Source organism: Chenopodium album, chromosome 4 (genome assembly GCF_948465745.1).
Source record: "Chenopodium album chromosome 4, dcCheAlbu1.1, whole genome shotgun sequence".
NCBI classification, from domain to species: domain Eukaryota; kingdom Viridiplantae; phylum Streptophyta; class Magnoliopsida; order Caryophyllales; family Amaranthaceae; genus Chenopodium; species Chenopodium album.
Window position 1 is genome coordinate 11,128,465 of NC_137837.1, and position 16,678 is coordinate 11,145,142.

General features: G+C 36.0%; 2 protein-coding genes across 2 annotated transcripts; one reads left to right on the forward strand and one right to left on the reverse strand.

The window, feature by feature from the left end:
- Nucleotides 1-438: 438 nt before the first annotated feature.
- Nucleotides 439-2,094, reverse strand: LOC145627640 (uncharacterized). The gene is made up of 4 exons (XM_081680004.1): nt 1,636-2,094; nt 845-1,535; nt 741-761; nt 439-677 (listed from the first exon to the last, which is right to left on the reverse strand). Exons 1-4 carry the CDS (start codon nt 2,092-2,094, stop codon nt 439-441), a joined length of 1,410 nt encoding a protein of 469 aa, XP_081536130.1.
- A 10,431-nt stretch (nt 2,095-12,525) lies between these two features.
- On the forward strand, nt 12,526-14,320 carry LOC145627641 (uncharacterized). Its single transcript, XM_081680005.1, has 4 exons — nt 12,526-13,169; nt 13,255-13,400; nt 13,544-13,603; nt 13,686-14,320. The coding sequence occupies exons 1-4, from the start codon at nt 12,526-12,528 to the stop codon at nt 14,318-14,320; spliced, it is 1,485 nt and encodes a 494-aa protein (XP_081536131.1).
- Nucleotides 14,321-16,678: the final 2,358 nt, after the last annotated feature.

Here is a 16,678-nt window from a genome sequence, read left to right on the forward strand (position 1 = left end):
CCTACACCTTGTGGAACCTACAGCAAACACATATAGTTCAGGCACATAAGCACACAACATAAACAGGTTTAGGGTCTAATTGAGGTGTTTATAAGAAGAAAAAAGGACCTGGTTCCTTCCCCTGCCCCTTGAGCCACCCCTTGCCCTTCCTAATCCCCTTGTGCCACCTCCAGCACCCCTACTCCCACTTGCACCACCTCTGCTAGAACCTGCAGCACCTGAAACACCTCTCTTAGCAGGAGCCGCTCTCCCAGTAGCAACAGAACCTCTCCCAGCACCATCTCCTGTACCCCTTCCACCCCTAGAGCCTCTACCCATTGCTATCATTCTTCCTCCTCTACCAAGTATGGTAGGTTGAGCAGTTTGGTTGTAGTGACTTGTATTTGGTTGTTGGGGTGCTGATGGCACAACCTGACTACCTTGTGTAGGTGGAACATCCTAACTAGTTGTTGGGGGTTGAGTTGCTGGTGTAGCTTGAGCATCTTTGCAAGGCCTTCCTCTAGCCCTTTTTGGAGCAGGTTCAGCTGGCTGCACATTGTCCTTGTTGGGGCATTTTCTTTTATTATGCCCCTTAAGCTGGCAGAGTGAGCAAGTCATTTCAATCCCTGTTCTTGTCATTGTACCAGATTTCTTAGGGTTCTCATGAGGGTCTTTGATACGATTTTTCCTTGGCCTCCCTGGACCAATTTTGATTGGTGGTGGAGCAATACATTAGGACACTTTTGGCCAGTGTCTTTCACCTTGAATTGGTGGAATTGAGCCTGCCAAACACAAGTAACATGTAACAAGTCTGCATACAGGTTGTTTTAACTATAGAAATGGGGAAATGGATTAGTTGTTATACCTGCATAAATTGACATGTAAGTGTCCTTGAAATATGATGAATCTACGTACAACTCAGGCTCTTTTCCCACAAAATAAATGCAGGCAATTGCATGATAGCATGGGATGTCAGTCATGTCCCATTTTCTACAAGTGCAGCTCCTATCATCCAAGTTCACCACTAACTGATCCAATATGTAACTAACATTGAAATGAATTTCAGAAGAAGGATGCACTTCACACTCAGCAACTTTTGTCTTTTCAAATTCCAACTTGGATTGAATTCTTGGACAGAGCACACCAGTAGCTTTCATCATGGCTTGCCTTTTGACTACCAACCTTTGCATCAAAGAAGTTCTGATATCTTCCAACATGTATAGCAAGTGTTTGGTCCTTGCTTGAATGATGAAACCATTGAAGGTTTCTGCAATGTTGGAAGTTATTGCATCTGTTTTTATTGCAGGACTGAGGAAAGCTCTGCAAAACAACTCTGGCCTATGCAACTTGAAGTCATTGGCAACATCCACATTGATTGATGCAATCTTAGCCAGGTTCTCTTCATAATCAACCTCATTGTAGCTCTTTGCAATACTCCAAAACAACAATTTTATCTCATCTCCTCTGTATTTTTTGTGCCAGTGAGCAAATATATGTCTAACACAGTGTCTATGTTCTGCCCTATGTAGGACAGTTGAGACACTACTCACAATACTCTGAATTTAAGAAAAAAAAAACACATGAACAAGTAAATCATCACAAATCAAACCATATAAACACTACACCAAATAATTTGTTTAAAGTTAAGGCACATACCACATGCTCATCAGAAATGATTGAGATGCCTTCCCCTTCTCCAAGACTTAGGCAATTTGCTAGCTTCCTAAAGAACCATTCCCAAGAGGAGTTATTCTCTCCTTCAACAACTGCCCAACAGACAGGGAACATTTGGTCATTGTTGTCCCTTCCCACAGCAGCCAACAACTGACCCCCTAAAAAAGTCTTCAGGAAGCATGCATCTACGGCCAATACCTTCCTACAACCTTCCATCCACCCATTCTTTAACCCCTCAAAACAAATGAATAACCTTTGGAATACAGGTTTGTCAGCTTGTTTTACTAAGTCAGTTACAAGCTCAATTTCTGTCCTAGGGCTGCAATTCTCTCTTTCTTTTAAGTACCCTGCAAGCTTGTTGTAGTGGTCATGCATTGACCCATGTAAAAGCCTATGAGCATTGTACTTTAACTTATAGGCAAAGTCTCTGGTCACCAACATCTTATAAGCCTTCCTTATACACTCCTAAATCTCTTTTGCAGGCCAATGTGGCCTGGATTTGAAGACATCCAGGAATTGCTTTGCCACCCAACTTGATTTCAACTGCCTGTTTCTTTTCATATTTCTCTAACAAGTGTGTTCACCTTTGACTGTCTTGACAACAATTGAAGCCCTCCTTGTGTCCCAAGAAGCATACACATAAAAAGGACACTTCTCTATGCACCTAACACCCAATTTTTGGGACCTTTTTTTGTTTCTCACAACAAAAGAAACATCCCTACCCTGCAGAATACCATACTTAGCAACTGCATCCTTGAAGTCCTCTCTGTTGGCAAACTTCTGGCCAACCTTTCATACAAAAGAACTGAAGTCTGTATGCTTAGACACTAACAGCCTTACCCTTTTTTTCCTCCCATGAATTAACTCTTCTTCATCACCACTATTAGGGGGGGTATGAATTTCTTCATCACTGTCTTCATAATCACTCTGAGCTCCAGAACCTGCACTTTCCCCTACCTCTGTCCTGTTCCCTTGATTCTCTTGTATGCTCAAACCCCTAGCAGCCTCTACTTGTATTTTCCTTACAATATCAACTAGCTGGGCAGTTGTGTCCCTAACCCTTTGCCTAGCTATGTTGTACTCCTCATCTCCACTATCAGATTGATACGGCAAGTACTCATCCAAGATCTCTTTATGTTCCCTCTCATATTCTTCCTCTAACTCCTCTAAAGCTTCAACCTCTCCTTCTACATCAGCACCACCAGCCTGCTCCCCATCTGTGTCCTCATCCCCATCACTTTCATCTGTATATACTTCCCTAAAGAAAGGATTAGAACTCACTCCCTTGCCCTTGTCAACCAGTGGGTTGTAAGGAGGGTCTTCATTGTCACTGTCAGTGTTATAATATGGAATCAGGTCATTAATGGGAATGGGGCTATCTAGCCTTGAATCTTCCCACTCATAAGAGTTTAAAGGGTCAGCTTTTGTGTTTGAGGCTGCTACAGTGGAAGAGAGAGTGGGAAGAGGTGTTGCAGTATGTGAGCTGGGGTTTATAACATATTTAACTCTAAAAGAACTTTGGTTGGATAAGGTAGTGGTGGGTTGAGTGGAAACAGATTCAGTGGGAGCATCTTTTTTTAAAGTATCAGTGAGGGCATCTTTTTTTGGCTCATCTTTTTTTGGCTTTAGTGAGCTGTCATGGGTTTTTTGGGAAGGTTCAAAAATATTCAAAGGCTGACTTTTCTTTCTTGGACTAGATCTAACCTGTGGTCCCCTTTGAATTGGAAGTATTTTAGGTCTCACTGTTTTGGGCTGGTTTTTTTTGCAGAAGCTTGTAGCTCTGAGGGGAAAGCTATTGGGTCATTGTCATCATGCATGGCATTTACCTCCACCCCCTGTACTTCTCTGCCACTTGTATCATATCCCTCATACTTTCATCATCTGTCACCTTCCTCAAACCATCCACCAAACTCAACCCAGGAACCAAGTATAAAAACCCCTTTATTCTTCCATCATATCTAGCACACTTCATAACCAACTCAACCAAGTAAAAAGAACCCAGTTCATCAGAGTCTACATTAAAGGTTTTCCCCATCCCATTCCTATAACACAACCCACCATTGTTAACTGTCTCAAACACCCCTCCATGCCACATTTTCAAGGAAATTTTACCCATACCTAAATTAACAACAACTAAATTACAATCAACATAAAACAACCAAGATTATTCAATGAAAACAGAATCAAACATGCATCAATTAACATATTAACATAAAACAAAAAATAAAGCGCAAATTTTTACTAGATAAATACGACAATTTACAACCAAACTGAACAAATACATAGTAATTACACAAAAAAAATAATCTGATTCCAGTTGAATTGATTTAGGGTTCGAAATTCGCATCCTATTACAGAAGGATTAATGGGGAAATTTAGGGTTAGCAACTTACCTAAAATGGAGCAAATTAGGGTTTAGCTGTTGAAATTCCCCTAAAAATGGAAGCTTGGGACTTTACTGCAACGTACGAAGGTGGTTGAAGCTTCAATTATGGCTATCGATCTACTTTCTAAGCTATATTCAATTGCTCTACCGAGAAGTTATGAGGGAGGGAGAAAGTTCAGATATTACAGAGGGTGGTTGGGAGGGAGAGATGACATGTCAAGTTTAAGAGAGGGAAAATTAAATCCCCTAGTCCACGTCACAAGTCTTTACCTTCTTAACCGGTTTCATGTAAACTGGGACCAATAAAAAAGATCGGGGGGTAAAGGTGGGATTATTAAAAAATAATCCAAAGGTGGGATTATTTTCAGCGGACGGGCAAAAGGTCGGATTATTGCGGGCAATTTTTCCTTTTAATTATTACGAGTAGAAAATAAGGGAAGGAAATATAAAAAAAATATTGGAAACAAAAATTTGGCAAGTCGAAATCACAAGTGTAGTAACACTTGCTTAATCAAAAAATAATACTATTAATTCATAAGATGTAACTATCTTTTAATAAGATACTTAATCTTGCATCATAAACTATCACAACGGGGAATTTTTGTAAAATTATCCTAACCAAATTTATTTTTATGTAAGTAGAATTGTACGGAGAATATTTTAGGTAACAAAATTATTAGTTAAAATATAAGGATTTTACAATAGGTAAGATATTACATGAAAATATTTCCTTACAAATTGAAATTGTATCATTTAAGTTAAGTTGTCATTGCCTAAAAAATACTCCCTCCATTTCATAATGTTAGTCCCATATATTATTTTGGGCGTTTCAAAAAGATATACCCATATTGAATATACTTCATTTATAACTTGATTTTTTTTTATTTAATAAGTTGTGGATTGATGACATGACTCTAAGTAAGGAAATCTTTACCTTAAATTATGCAATTATGACTTATGTTTTCCTAATAAAAAATAAAAAAGTTAAACTTATTATTAATTATGTTGTACTTTAATGTTAGATTCCTAATATATTTATTTTCTTATTTCACTTGATTGATTCCATATGGGACTAACATTATGAAACGGAGGGAGTAACAATTTTTATTTAAAGATATTTACAAATAGCAAAAAAAAAAAAAAAAAAAAAAAAAAAACCCTAAGAAAACACCCGAAAATGACATGTGTCATTGCTAGTGTGTCAATTAATATATGCTTATTAATTGATTGATATTGAAAAATGTGAGGTGTGTAAGATAAAGTAAGAAAGAAAATATAAAAGGTGGGTTTTTATGAGGAAAATGAATTGAAGTAATAGGGAGAAAATATGTAATTATTATGGGGTTGAAAGGGTAAGATGGTAAAAAGTGTATGCTAAAAATAGAATAAAGATAAGTAAAGTAGGACAAAATAAAAAGAGCTAAAAATGAAAAGTCAACAGAAGTGTGTATTTATGGAGGAAGTCACAACTTTGTTTATGAAACCAAGAAATATGTTCACTTTATCATGACATATTCACAACAATAATATTAACACATGTGGGCCCTTTTAATAACAAACGGTTAATTTATTTACAGCGTTGCCATTTAATTAGCAGATTTTGTTTATCAAGGTGATAATAAACTTCTGTAAAAAAAAATGTGAAAATAAACTTTATATTCTTTTTTTTTTTAAAAAAAAAAAAAACCATATATTTTCTTGTATTTATGATCTTGTTTAAATAATACATTAATAGAATTAAATATTATAGAAGCATATATGGAAGGAAATCATGCTAATTTAAAAATATAATCTTGATTACCTAATAGGGCTACTAGTGTATATTATTGTTAATTTTACAAATAATAGTGCTCAATTCATATATAAGCCACCATGATTATCTACCATATATGCATGATTGCTTTTGATATATGTTTCAATTAATCTAACCACTATTTATTGGCTTGTTTTGATGATTAATTGTTAATACTACAAATAATGCTAAAATCAATGTTAATGCATGTATCATTCCTAAAATTTGTTGGGAAAAATATCATTTCGAAAACCTCAAATAAACACTAATCAACCATTTCAAAAACAATGTTGAAAAGTGTATTAGTTCTAATATTGTTTTTTATGGTGATCGATCAATCATTTGTTACGGGTTGGAGTGTGTTTCCGATTGATTATACGGTGGAAATTGAGAATGGATTAACTTCTAATCTCAATGTTCATTGTACAAAATATGGTGCAGAAACCAAAGATCTTGGGGTTTCTCCCATTACATACTCCAAAAACTAAATATAGTTGGACTTTTAAGTCCGCTTAGTTTGTATTTGTATACTACGAATGTAACTTGAATTGGCCTTTTCATGGTGAAGTACAATTTACAGCATTTGCGGATAGCATTAAATTTGTCGATGGAAGTTGTGGTGGTCGTCATTGTATCTGGAATGCTACTCGTGGTGGAATTTACTTGTTCAATATTAAGGATAATGTTTATAAGTTCGTCGGACCATGGGTTTGAATTTAGTACAAAAACTATGTAAAACATATGGATTGTATGTTTTATAAAATCTAGAATAAAATTTGTGGCGTTTTAATATCATAATTCAATTCAAACATCATTTTTTTAGAGACATAGTCAAAATAGTGCAAGGCATCTGTTTTGCGTATGAATTAGTGTTTAGCTTATATCTCATTCGTTTTAGATGTGTTTTGCTCGCATCTCTTCTGTGTCAACTATATAGGTTTCTAAGTATTTTAAAAGTAAATTTTTTTTTTTTTTTTAATAATGTAAGCTCAATTTTTTGCTAAGGAAATGAGAACTGGGCCAACTATGGAAATTGGGTTAAGATTTATGTATAATAAGTTAATAACTGATATATACTACCTTTAGTTCAAATTATTTGCAACAATAAGAATTTTTTTTTTTTTTTTTTTTTTTTTATTTTTAGGAGAGCAACAATAAGGCATTTTTACACTTACACGTTATGTCAAATCGTTGTATCATTTGAAACAAAAATGGTAAAAAACAAATAATAATAAATAAATAATAATAATTTGGGCCTACTGTGGTTATAGAGTCCTAATGAGATTAGAAATGGATACGAATTATTTGGGCTCGGTTTCAAAGTTCCATTGTCAAATCTTCGGATTTTTTTTTGTGATCAATTGTTTTTGGTGAGATATGACTTGATGTCTACATTTTATTTTTTTTTAATAGCAAAAATATTTCATTAATTAAAATTCATACGACATTTACAATATAGATTCGACGTTAACAACTACATAAGATATTGAATCAAATAAAATTTTCCTTCATAAGAACTACGATCGTCGAGTAGATTTTGCACTGTGGGACATCTGCCACTTATATCGCTGGGAAATACAGCCTTGTCGGAGAGACAATCTAACGATCCTTTGTAGCCGTGAGAATGTTTTTCTTCTGATTTATCTGTTTGCATTTGAAAACTTGATAACTTTTTCACCAACTAAATAATTTCACGACAATCCATTAGATCTAATATCATGGAATCAAAACTAAGAAATTTCTCCCCCGAAAAGAACTTATAAACCTTGTCTTTTGATGTCTAAATAATGCAATCATGATTGGCTATGATTATATATTTTCATGGTTTTGTATGAGTTGGGGGTTAAATTGGGATAACTAACTAAAAAAAAATAATAATAAATAAACCATACCCATCCTTACTTGCCTTTTTTTACACTATTGCCTTCCTGTTCATTGAAGGTATAAATGTCATTTACTCATTTACCAATTACCAATTTTACCACCCCCAAATCCCCAATGGTTGAAAAAAGGGACTAACTTGCAAATGTTAAAAATTTAAGCTAGTAGCGCGTATACCATTGTTGCACATCTTGTTGATTAGCTTTGGTAAGCAAATTAGTGTGGTAAATATTTATTAAATAAAAATTATTATTAAAATTTAAAAATAAATTAATTTATAACTAGCTTAACCATTGAAGCAACAAATAGCTAGAATTGTTTTAGCTTAAAAGATGGTGTGACATGACAAGCTATTAAATGAGAATAGCCAACCATTGTAATTGTTGGTACTACGGAGTCAGCAATATGCGCCACAAAATGCTTATAACAAGACTTGAACTCAAGACCATCAAGTATTATGTTATGTGTCTTATGGTAAGACTTGACTTGGAAATGTCTTGACCCGATTATAACCCGCAAATTATTGAACTTGAACCGAACCCAAGAATGACCCAACTTGGAAATGAACCGACTTAACCCGCAAATTATTGACTTGAACCGAACCCGACTCGACCCCGAGAATGACCCGACTTGATTATAACTCGCAAATTATTGACTTGAATTGAACCCGAGAATGAACCGACCTAATTATAACCCGTTAATAATTGACTTGAACCGAACCCGACTCGAACCCGAAAACGACCCTAACTCGTTTATACCTGTAAAGACCCGAATTTAACCCGACCTATTTTTCACTCGACCTGAATGTAACCCGACCTAAACCCGATAAGATGTATGACTCGACGTGACCCGACTCAAGCATGACCCAACTCAAACCCGACCCGCATATGTTATGACATTAACCCGTATTAACCCGATGTAACACCCTAGAAATTCCTTTCTTTAAAAATACCTGTTTTGCCATGTTTAAAACTTTAAATAGGAATATCTAAGACATTACCGCCACCGTGAAAACGGCTAAGACAACTATCAAAGACACACAACGGAAGACTAATTTCAAAACAAGTCAACTTAAAAAGTCAACCAACGAAAGTAAAGTCAAACAAAAGTCAAACAAAGTAAAATAAAATCAACCTACAACTTGGAACCATTATAGGCCCTTATTAAAACCAAACTGAACTTAAAACCTTTTTGTTAGTCACGCATAATAATAATGTCATAAATAAATAAAGCAATAAACACATCATATACTTATAGAAACTAGCATGATTTGCTCTTCACTCATGCCCATTCATGAATATGCTACATCACCTGAAAAGTTTCTCTCTACTTGTTTCCACTACTCCCCATTAAATATGGGTCATCATAGGGCAAAGATAAAGACAATGCCAACAAACACACAAAACACACAATCAGCAAAACTGAGTACATAAGTGTAATTAACACACTAACATACAATTTTCTATCAACATACAACTTACCTCGTTGCACCTGTTTTTCAAGCATACAACAACCAATAAAAGTTCTAACTAGACACTACATAATTTATTTAATGTTGACTACGCATCGAACGGGTTTACCTACTAACCTCCCCCAAATAAATTGAGGTTACTAACACGGGAGCTAACCGTGCCAGCATCAATAACCACTCATAGGTGGCGGAATTCCTACGCATAATAATAATAAAAGGAATGCACATCGTCCTGTACTCTAGTAGAAGTTATGATAAAATATAAAGTCACATAACTCCCCCCATATGTTCATACTCAAGGTATATATGTTCCAAGAGTTTTGGTGTGTAATCTCTTTCACTTTATGTTGTTTATAGATTATTAGACTTGGTGATGACTCTCAAACCATAATCATTCAATCAACAATAATTATTCAATCAATCAAATATACCGTGACCACATAATATTTAATATTGAATCCTTTTTAATTCTACCTCGGTGCCAATGACACCTTAAACGCATAAAACGCCACAAATCCTATCCCTCGGTGTTAAAAACACCTTAAGTGCACTAAGGCACCAAGGCCACCAACATACAATTTATTTCTCGTGTACATACACTTATATAGCTCTTTCCTCATGCTTATAGAATCAATAAAAATTATATGAACCATAATAAAATTCCTTTTCAATATTCCAAATCAAATTAAACATTTAGTTTAATTAAACATGCTCTCTAACATGCCACAACTAAATATGTGGTTCATATATAAATAATATTCCAAACTATTATTTTTCACTCAATAACCCATCACAAATAAATCATGCTTCATAATCTAATCACCAACAACATCCAAATCATAATTTCCATTCCAAATCTAGCATGATACTACTTGTAATCAATTAAACACATCTAGCATGCTACTACATCAATATAATTATGCTAAGTACGCGAACGTACCTTGTATACGATCTAAAAATCGCTACGATTAATAGAAATCGTTCACTTCAAAGTCTCCTACGATTTAAAATCATAGAAGAGTATTAAAATCCTCTCTACACAAATTTCTAGCAATATATACTATTATAAAACCCCTCACAATTTAATTAACGGCTATTTCACCAAATGCCACTGAGCACTTTGGAAATTCACCAAATGTCATCCAACTTTTCAAAATTCACCAAATGCCACTCACAAACAGTATAATGACATGACGTGCCATTAATGAGGTTTGGACGTTAACAGTCGGTTATTGCGAAATGACGAGTATGCCCTTTGTTGGACTTAATGGCGCGTTGAACCTCATTGACTCTCTGACTTGTTCAAGTTAGATAAAAAAAAAAAACAAAAAAAACCCAAAAGTCATCTCATTCTTCTTCTCTGTTCTTCGAGCGTTCACCCTTATTCAAATCCTAAATCCATAATCAATCAAAAAGCTTTCTTCAACACCTGTACCAGACATTCCCAAAAATTGAAGCTTTTTTTTTCTGTTGAAGTTGGGCGAACCAGAACAGCGCTGACAAGTAGGGGAGGAAGTTGAAGCTTAAAGCACTTGAATTCGATTTTGGGGTGTTGGAGATAGCAAACAAGGTAATATTCTCACTTTCGAACTTGCTTTCGCGTTTTGAATCTGACATTTTTTGCAAGAATTGAGTTAGGGTTAGGGTTTTTTGCAATGTTCTTGTTAAATGTGATGACTTGACTTGACTGTGTGAAATAATCTTAAATTTCAAGTTAAAAATGTTAGTTGTTGTGTATTGATTTGGTATTGTTATGGTTTTTGAATGTGAAGTATTTGAGTGACATTTTTTGCGATTTTTGTAGTGGCATTGTTGGTAATGATTTGGTCTGTTATGCTGTGTGGTGTGTTCATATGAATCTTGTGTGTTGTTATTTAGTGAAGTAATATGTCTGTAATTTGTTGTTGATAGGATGAGTAGAGTGTGGCTTGATTTCCATTACAGAGATCAGGGGTTTGATGTCCTGGTTGATGATACTGACAGAACTAGTCTAATGGACTTCTATGAGTTCATGTTTGAGGACTCTGTTAAGCAAAATGTGATCCTTCCTAAATACTTTAGTTTGTATGTAATGCCACCTAGGACTAATAGGAAATTGGAGTTGTGTGGGGATAGGGACATGTTGAGAATGTGGGATTGGTTTCAAGGTAAGGAAACAATAGTAATTTTGTTAGAGGAGAAAGAAAGTCCTGGGCAGGTGTTTAAGGATGCTCTGGCTAATTGGGATAAAAGGGTAAAGGCCATGGCTGAGAAGGCTAGATTGGAACAGGAGAAGGCCCAGGCTGAGAGAGATTTGAAGGAACAGGTAGCCTTTAAGGTTGCAGTTGAGGTTCCTGTGTCTAATCTTGATGATGGTGATTTTGAGTATATAAGAGTGTTTGACACTCCAGTTGCTGATGAAGTATTCCCTGGGCCATCTCAGCCTGTGGCTGAAGAAAGTACTCAACCCTCAACTCCACCTAAACACTCCCACCCAACTTCACCTCTGAACCAGCCCAAAACAACACAAAAAAAAGGGCAAGGAAAACAACCCCCAAAAAAAGGGCAAGGAAAACAACCCCCAAAAAAACAACCAGTCAATCCTCTACCCAACCACAAAAAACACCACCACCTCAACACCCAGCTTCAAATCAACCAGAAACAACCCCACCACCACAACAACCACCTCAACCTCCAGTTTCACCTGAACCTCATGTAAGTCCACCACCAGTTTCACCTGAACCACAAACTGCAACAGTACCACCAAACACCTCAACTCAACAACCAGAATCAACAGCAGCTCAATGTTCCAAACCTAAAAAGGGAGGCAGATCAAGACCTGAGGGATTTAGGTCCAAGAAGAGTGCAGCAAAAAAGGTTAATTTTGAGGGGCAATCTGTTACTGTGAGGAGATCAGAAAGAAATAAGGGTACAAACACAGTACCTGATGAGTTGAGTGAGCAGAGGTCAGCTGAGTCTAGTAGTGATAGTGAAGATGATGATTATATGCAATCAGATAGTGAAGATGACTCTGAATCAGATATTGGTGATTTCATAGAGTATGAGACAGAGATAGATTGTCTATATGATGACATTCAGGATAAGCAATTTGAGGATTATCTAGATGGTAGTTCAACCATGGATAAGACCTACAAGAATGGAAAGATTTGGACACATCAGGAGTTTGGAGCAATCAAATTAGAGCCATGGTTGATATTTGGGGACAGGAAGTCATTTATGGAAGTTTTCAAAGACTACTGCATATAAGAAGGATTTGGTGTTTATGTTGAGAAGAGTGACAAAACAAGATATATAGCAAGGTGTGCAGTAGATGGTTGCAACTGGAGAATCCATGCTTCCACCATGACAGACAAGGTGAGCTGGGCAATCAAAACTTTAACAGGGGAGCATAGAAGTTGTGGAAGGCTGGAGCTTAACCCAGTTGTAACTTTTGAGTGGCTGTGTAGACATCTGCAGTCAGACATTCAATCAAATCTTGACATCCCAGTTGAGTCTTTACAAAGACTTTGTATGGAAAGGTATAGGATTGAAGTTAAAAAGAGGCTCTTTTACAAGGTGAAGGCAATGTGTAAGGAGAGGATTCATGGGGGGTTTGGAGAGGCATACTCACTGCTGCCTAAGTATGTTGAAATGGTAAAAGAGACTAACCCAGGGAGCTATGCTCTGGTCAGTTGGGGTGAATCAACTGCAAATCAGCCACCAAGATTCAAGGCTTGTTTTTTTTCATTTACTGCCCAATGTAGGGGATTCTTGAGGGGCTGCAGACCCATAATTGGCATTGATGGAGCTCACTTAAGTGGGCATTTCAAGGGAATCTTGCTGACTGCACTTGGGATTAATGGGAACAATGAGATTTTTCTCATAGCTTATGGAGTGGTTGAGACTGAAAGCATTGACAGTTGGGGTTATTTCCTAAGGAACTTGAAAATCCTATTTGACAAGGAAGGCTGCAGTAGAGATGATTGGACTTTCATCTCTGACAGGATGTAGGTAAGCCACCTTTCAGAAGTTTTTTTTTTTTTTAAATGATGATATATTGTCTTAGGTATTAACTGATAGCTTTGCATGCAGGGTGTTGACACAGCAATCCATGAAACATTCCCCAGAGCAACAAGAAGAGTGTGTTGCCAGCACTTGTACACAAACTGCAAGGCCAAAGGATTCAGTGGTTCAGCCTTCCATAAGCTTTTCTGGATTGCAGCAGATGCATATAATGAGTATGTATTCAACAAAGCAATGAAGAAAATACATGAGTACAATCCTAAGGCTGTTGAATACCTAGAGAGCTGCACTGAGGTTTGGTCTAGGCATAAGTTTGATCCTGCATTGTGTTGTGATCATAACACTACAAATTTTGTAGAATCATTCAACTCATGCACACAACCCTACAGAGATCTCCCTGTTCTGAGATTACTTGAAGGTAACCACACAACACAGAAATATTAGCTTTAACACAAATGAATTCTTTGTATTGACAGTGCTGTGTCAATGTTGTATTGCAGCAATAAGGCAATGGGCAATGAAGAGGATTGGCTCAAGGTTTGACAAAGCTATGGGCATGGGGGATATGGACCTAACTGAGTATGCCACAAAGATTCTGCAAGCAAGATCAGATGAGTCTAGGCTATGCTATGCAACCCCTTGTGGTGGTGATGAATTTGAGGTTAGAGACCAACATGTGCATTTTCCCATAAAGCTAAGCGGAGGCACTTGTGGATGTGGGAAGTGGCAGCATTCAGGGATCCCTTGCAAACATGTGCTAAGGGTTATATATCACCAGAGGTTACAACCTACATACTTTGTAGCTCCTTGCTTCAAAGGGAAGGCATACAAGCTTACTTATGCAGAACATATGCACCCAATGCTTGACCCAAGTCATTGTCCATCAGTCAACCTTCCTGAGATATTACCACCAATGGTAAAAAGATCTGCAGGAAGACTAAAAAAGCAAAGAAAAAGAGGGCCAAATGAATCTAGAAAAGGGAAGAGGCACTCTACAGTTAAGTGCAGCTTATGTGGTGAATTGGGGCACAACATGTTGATTTGTGCATCTAGGAAAAAAACCTCAACAGCTGAAGCAACCACATCAAAGGTCACCTCTCATCCCAAGAAGAAATCAAAGAAAGCAGCAGCATGAATGGACAACAACTCCCCTTCTTAATGCACCCACAGCCTGAACATTCAATGTAATTTTTTGAACATAATGACTGTAGTGTGTGGTGTGTTGTTTATTTTGACATGTCCATGTTATATTTTTGGGAAACTTATGCAAACAGTTAGCTATGTTTTGAACAGGAAGCTTTTTTTGTATAAACAGGAAGCTATTTTATAGTATGGACATAATTAAATTTCCCTCTTTATTAAATTTCATTGCAAATTACATTAATCCATTTCATTTCTACATTACAATCACAATTACAACACACATCAGTGCCCCTAATTTCATTATACAATTCAAAACTTTTTGTTGTTGCTTGATTTTCTTCTTCAATTGTTTCACTTCTTCATACAAGTTGCTTTGTGCTGAGTCATCCCTTACAAATGAGCTTCCCCTACTTTGACCTGCTTCGTGCATTTGAGCTTTACACCATTTGAAGCTATTATATGAGTCACACTTATAATACAACCTTTGTGGATTACATGTTGACTCCGAGCTTCTAATTGCGTATTTCTTACCACACTTGCAAAATTTGTTTAGAACTCTAACATATGCACACTCATTTATTGAGGAAGATGTGTTTGATAGCAAACTCATGATTAGATAACAAAGGACTGCCTTTGTGTGTTCTTAGGGACAAATTTATACAAAAAAAGGGTTGCAACGGCTAGTTTTCCCCCAAAAAAATTAAAATATGTTACAAAAATAACTAGCCGTTGCAACTCATTAAAACAGAGGGGTTTTGTGTTAAACCTGATAAAGTAATGGCATTTGGTGAAATATATAAACTCTTCGGTGGCATTTCATGAAATAAGTTTTGCAATAACGGACTATTAACTTCCAAACCTCATTAATGGCACGTCATGTCATTATACTGTTTGTGAGTGGCATTTGGTGAATTTTGAAAAGTTGGATGGCATTTGGTGAATTTTCAAAGTACTCAGTGGCATTTGGTGAAATAGTCGTTTAATTAAAATAAGCTGAAATTATATTTAAAACATCATATTTTAATCCCAATTAATAGGTAATTAAAATTCCTTAAAGAAACTTGATTTTTAATGCTCTATCAAAAATTCCAGCACTATATTTTAATTAAAACTTGCTGTAATTAAGCCTTAAAACACTTTAATCAAAGGTTTAAACCATTATACATCATAACCCTTCAATAATTTATAAATCAAGAACCTAGGGTTTCAAAAATTGGGGCTTTTTAATTAAAAACATAATCTGAAAATTAATTAACATAATACTCATAATCAAACATCAAAATCAAATTCCAAAACTCATAAATAACAATTTTTTTTTTGAAATACATAAATAACAATTAGATTTAGGATTAATTTGGTTTTTGAAAATAAAGTTTCATTTTTTTTTTCGAAAGCCAGGCAGCCGACAACCACCAGGCTGCCGGCGCCGGTGGCTACCTGCTGCCGGCGGCTGGCGGCCACCGCTGCAGGTGGTCGGCCGGTGGTGGTGAAGGGGGAGCCGAAAAAGGGGAAGGGGAGAAAGAGAAGTTTACCTCGGGTTTTCTCCACTCTAGGCAAAGTTTGATTTGCCTCATGTGTTGAATAGTTATACCCCTTCTCTAGAAACCCTTCTCCCTAAACTTTCCCCTTTTAAGTTTTCCTAATCCCTTCCTTAATAAAACTTTACTAAAATAAAACTTTCCTTAAATTAAACCCCAACTTAATTAAATTAATTAATTAAATAAAATTTCCTTTTATAAATATTTCCAAACTTATTTAAAATAAATAATTAAAATACTTTAAATAAAACAATTCAATTTAATTAAATACTTCACAAAATACTTATTTTAATTATAATACGTATAAAAATACGAGGTATTACACCCGACCCGAGATGACCCAACTCACACTAACCCGACTCAAACCCGACCCGTTTACCCGAATTGACAGCTCTATTCTTACCATCTTAGCCATTTATTAATTGTGTTTTTTTATCCAACAAAATAATAGTTAAGTTTGATAAGTTAATTTGTGTCTTATTATACTATTTGTTTCCATTATGTAGTGATTGAGTTCGACAACTAAAAAATGTTTATAGCAAGACTTAAACTTAAAACCAAAAAGTCTTACTATCTAAACGGTCGAATTTGATTAGCAAATAAAACAAGTACAAACTAGCAACCCGAGGCATCGCCCGGGCCACACACTAGTTAGTTGTTATATTACTCCCTCCGTTTTTAAATACTTGCTTCATTTTTCTATGCGCGGAGTTTTAGAAGAAAATTAGAGAAAGTAATAAAATATGGAGATAGTGGGGTTGGTGGAAGAATAAAAAATTGAAAAAAACTAAAAGTAGTGGAGAGAATATAGA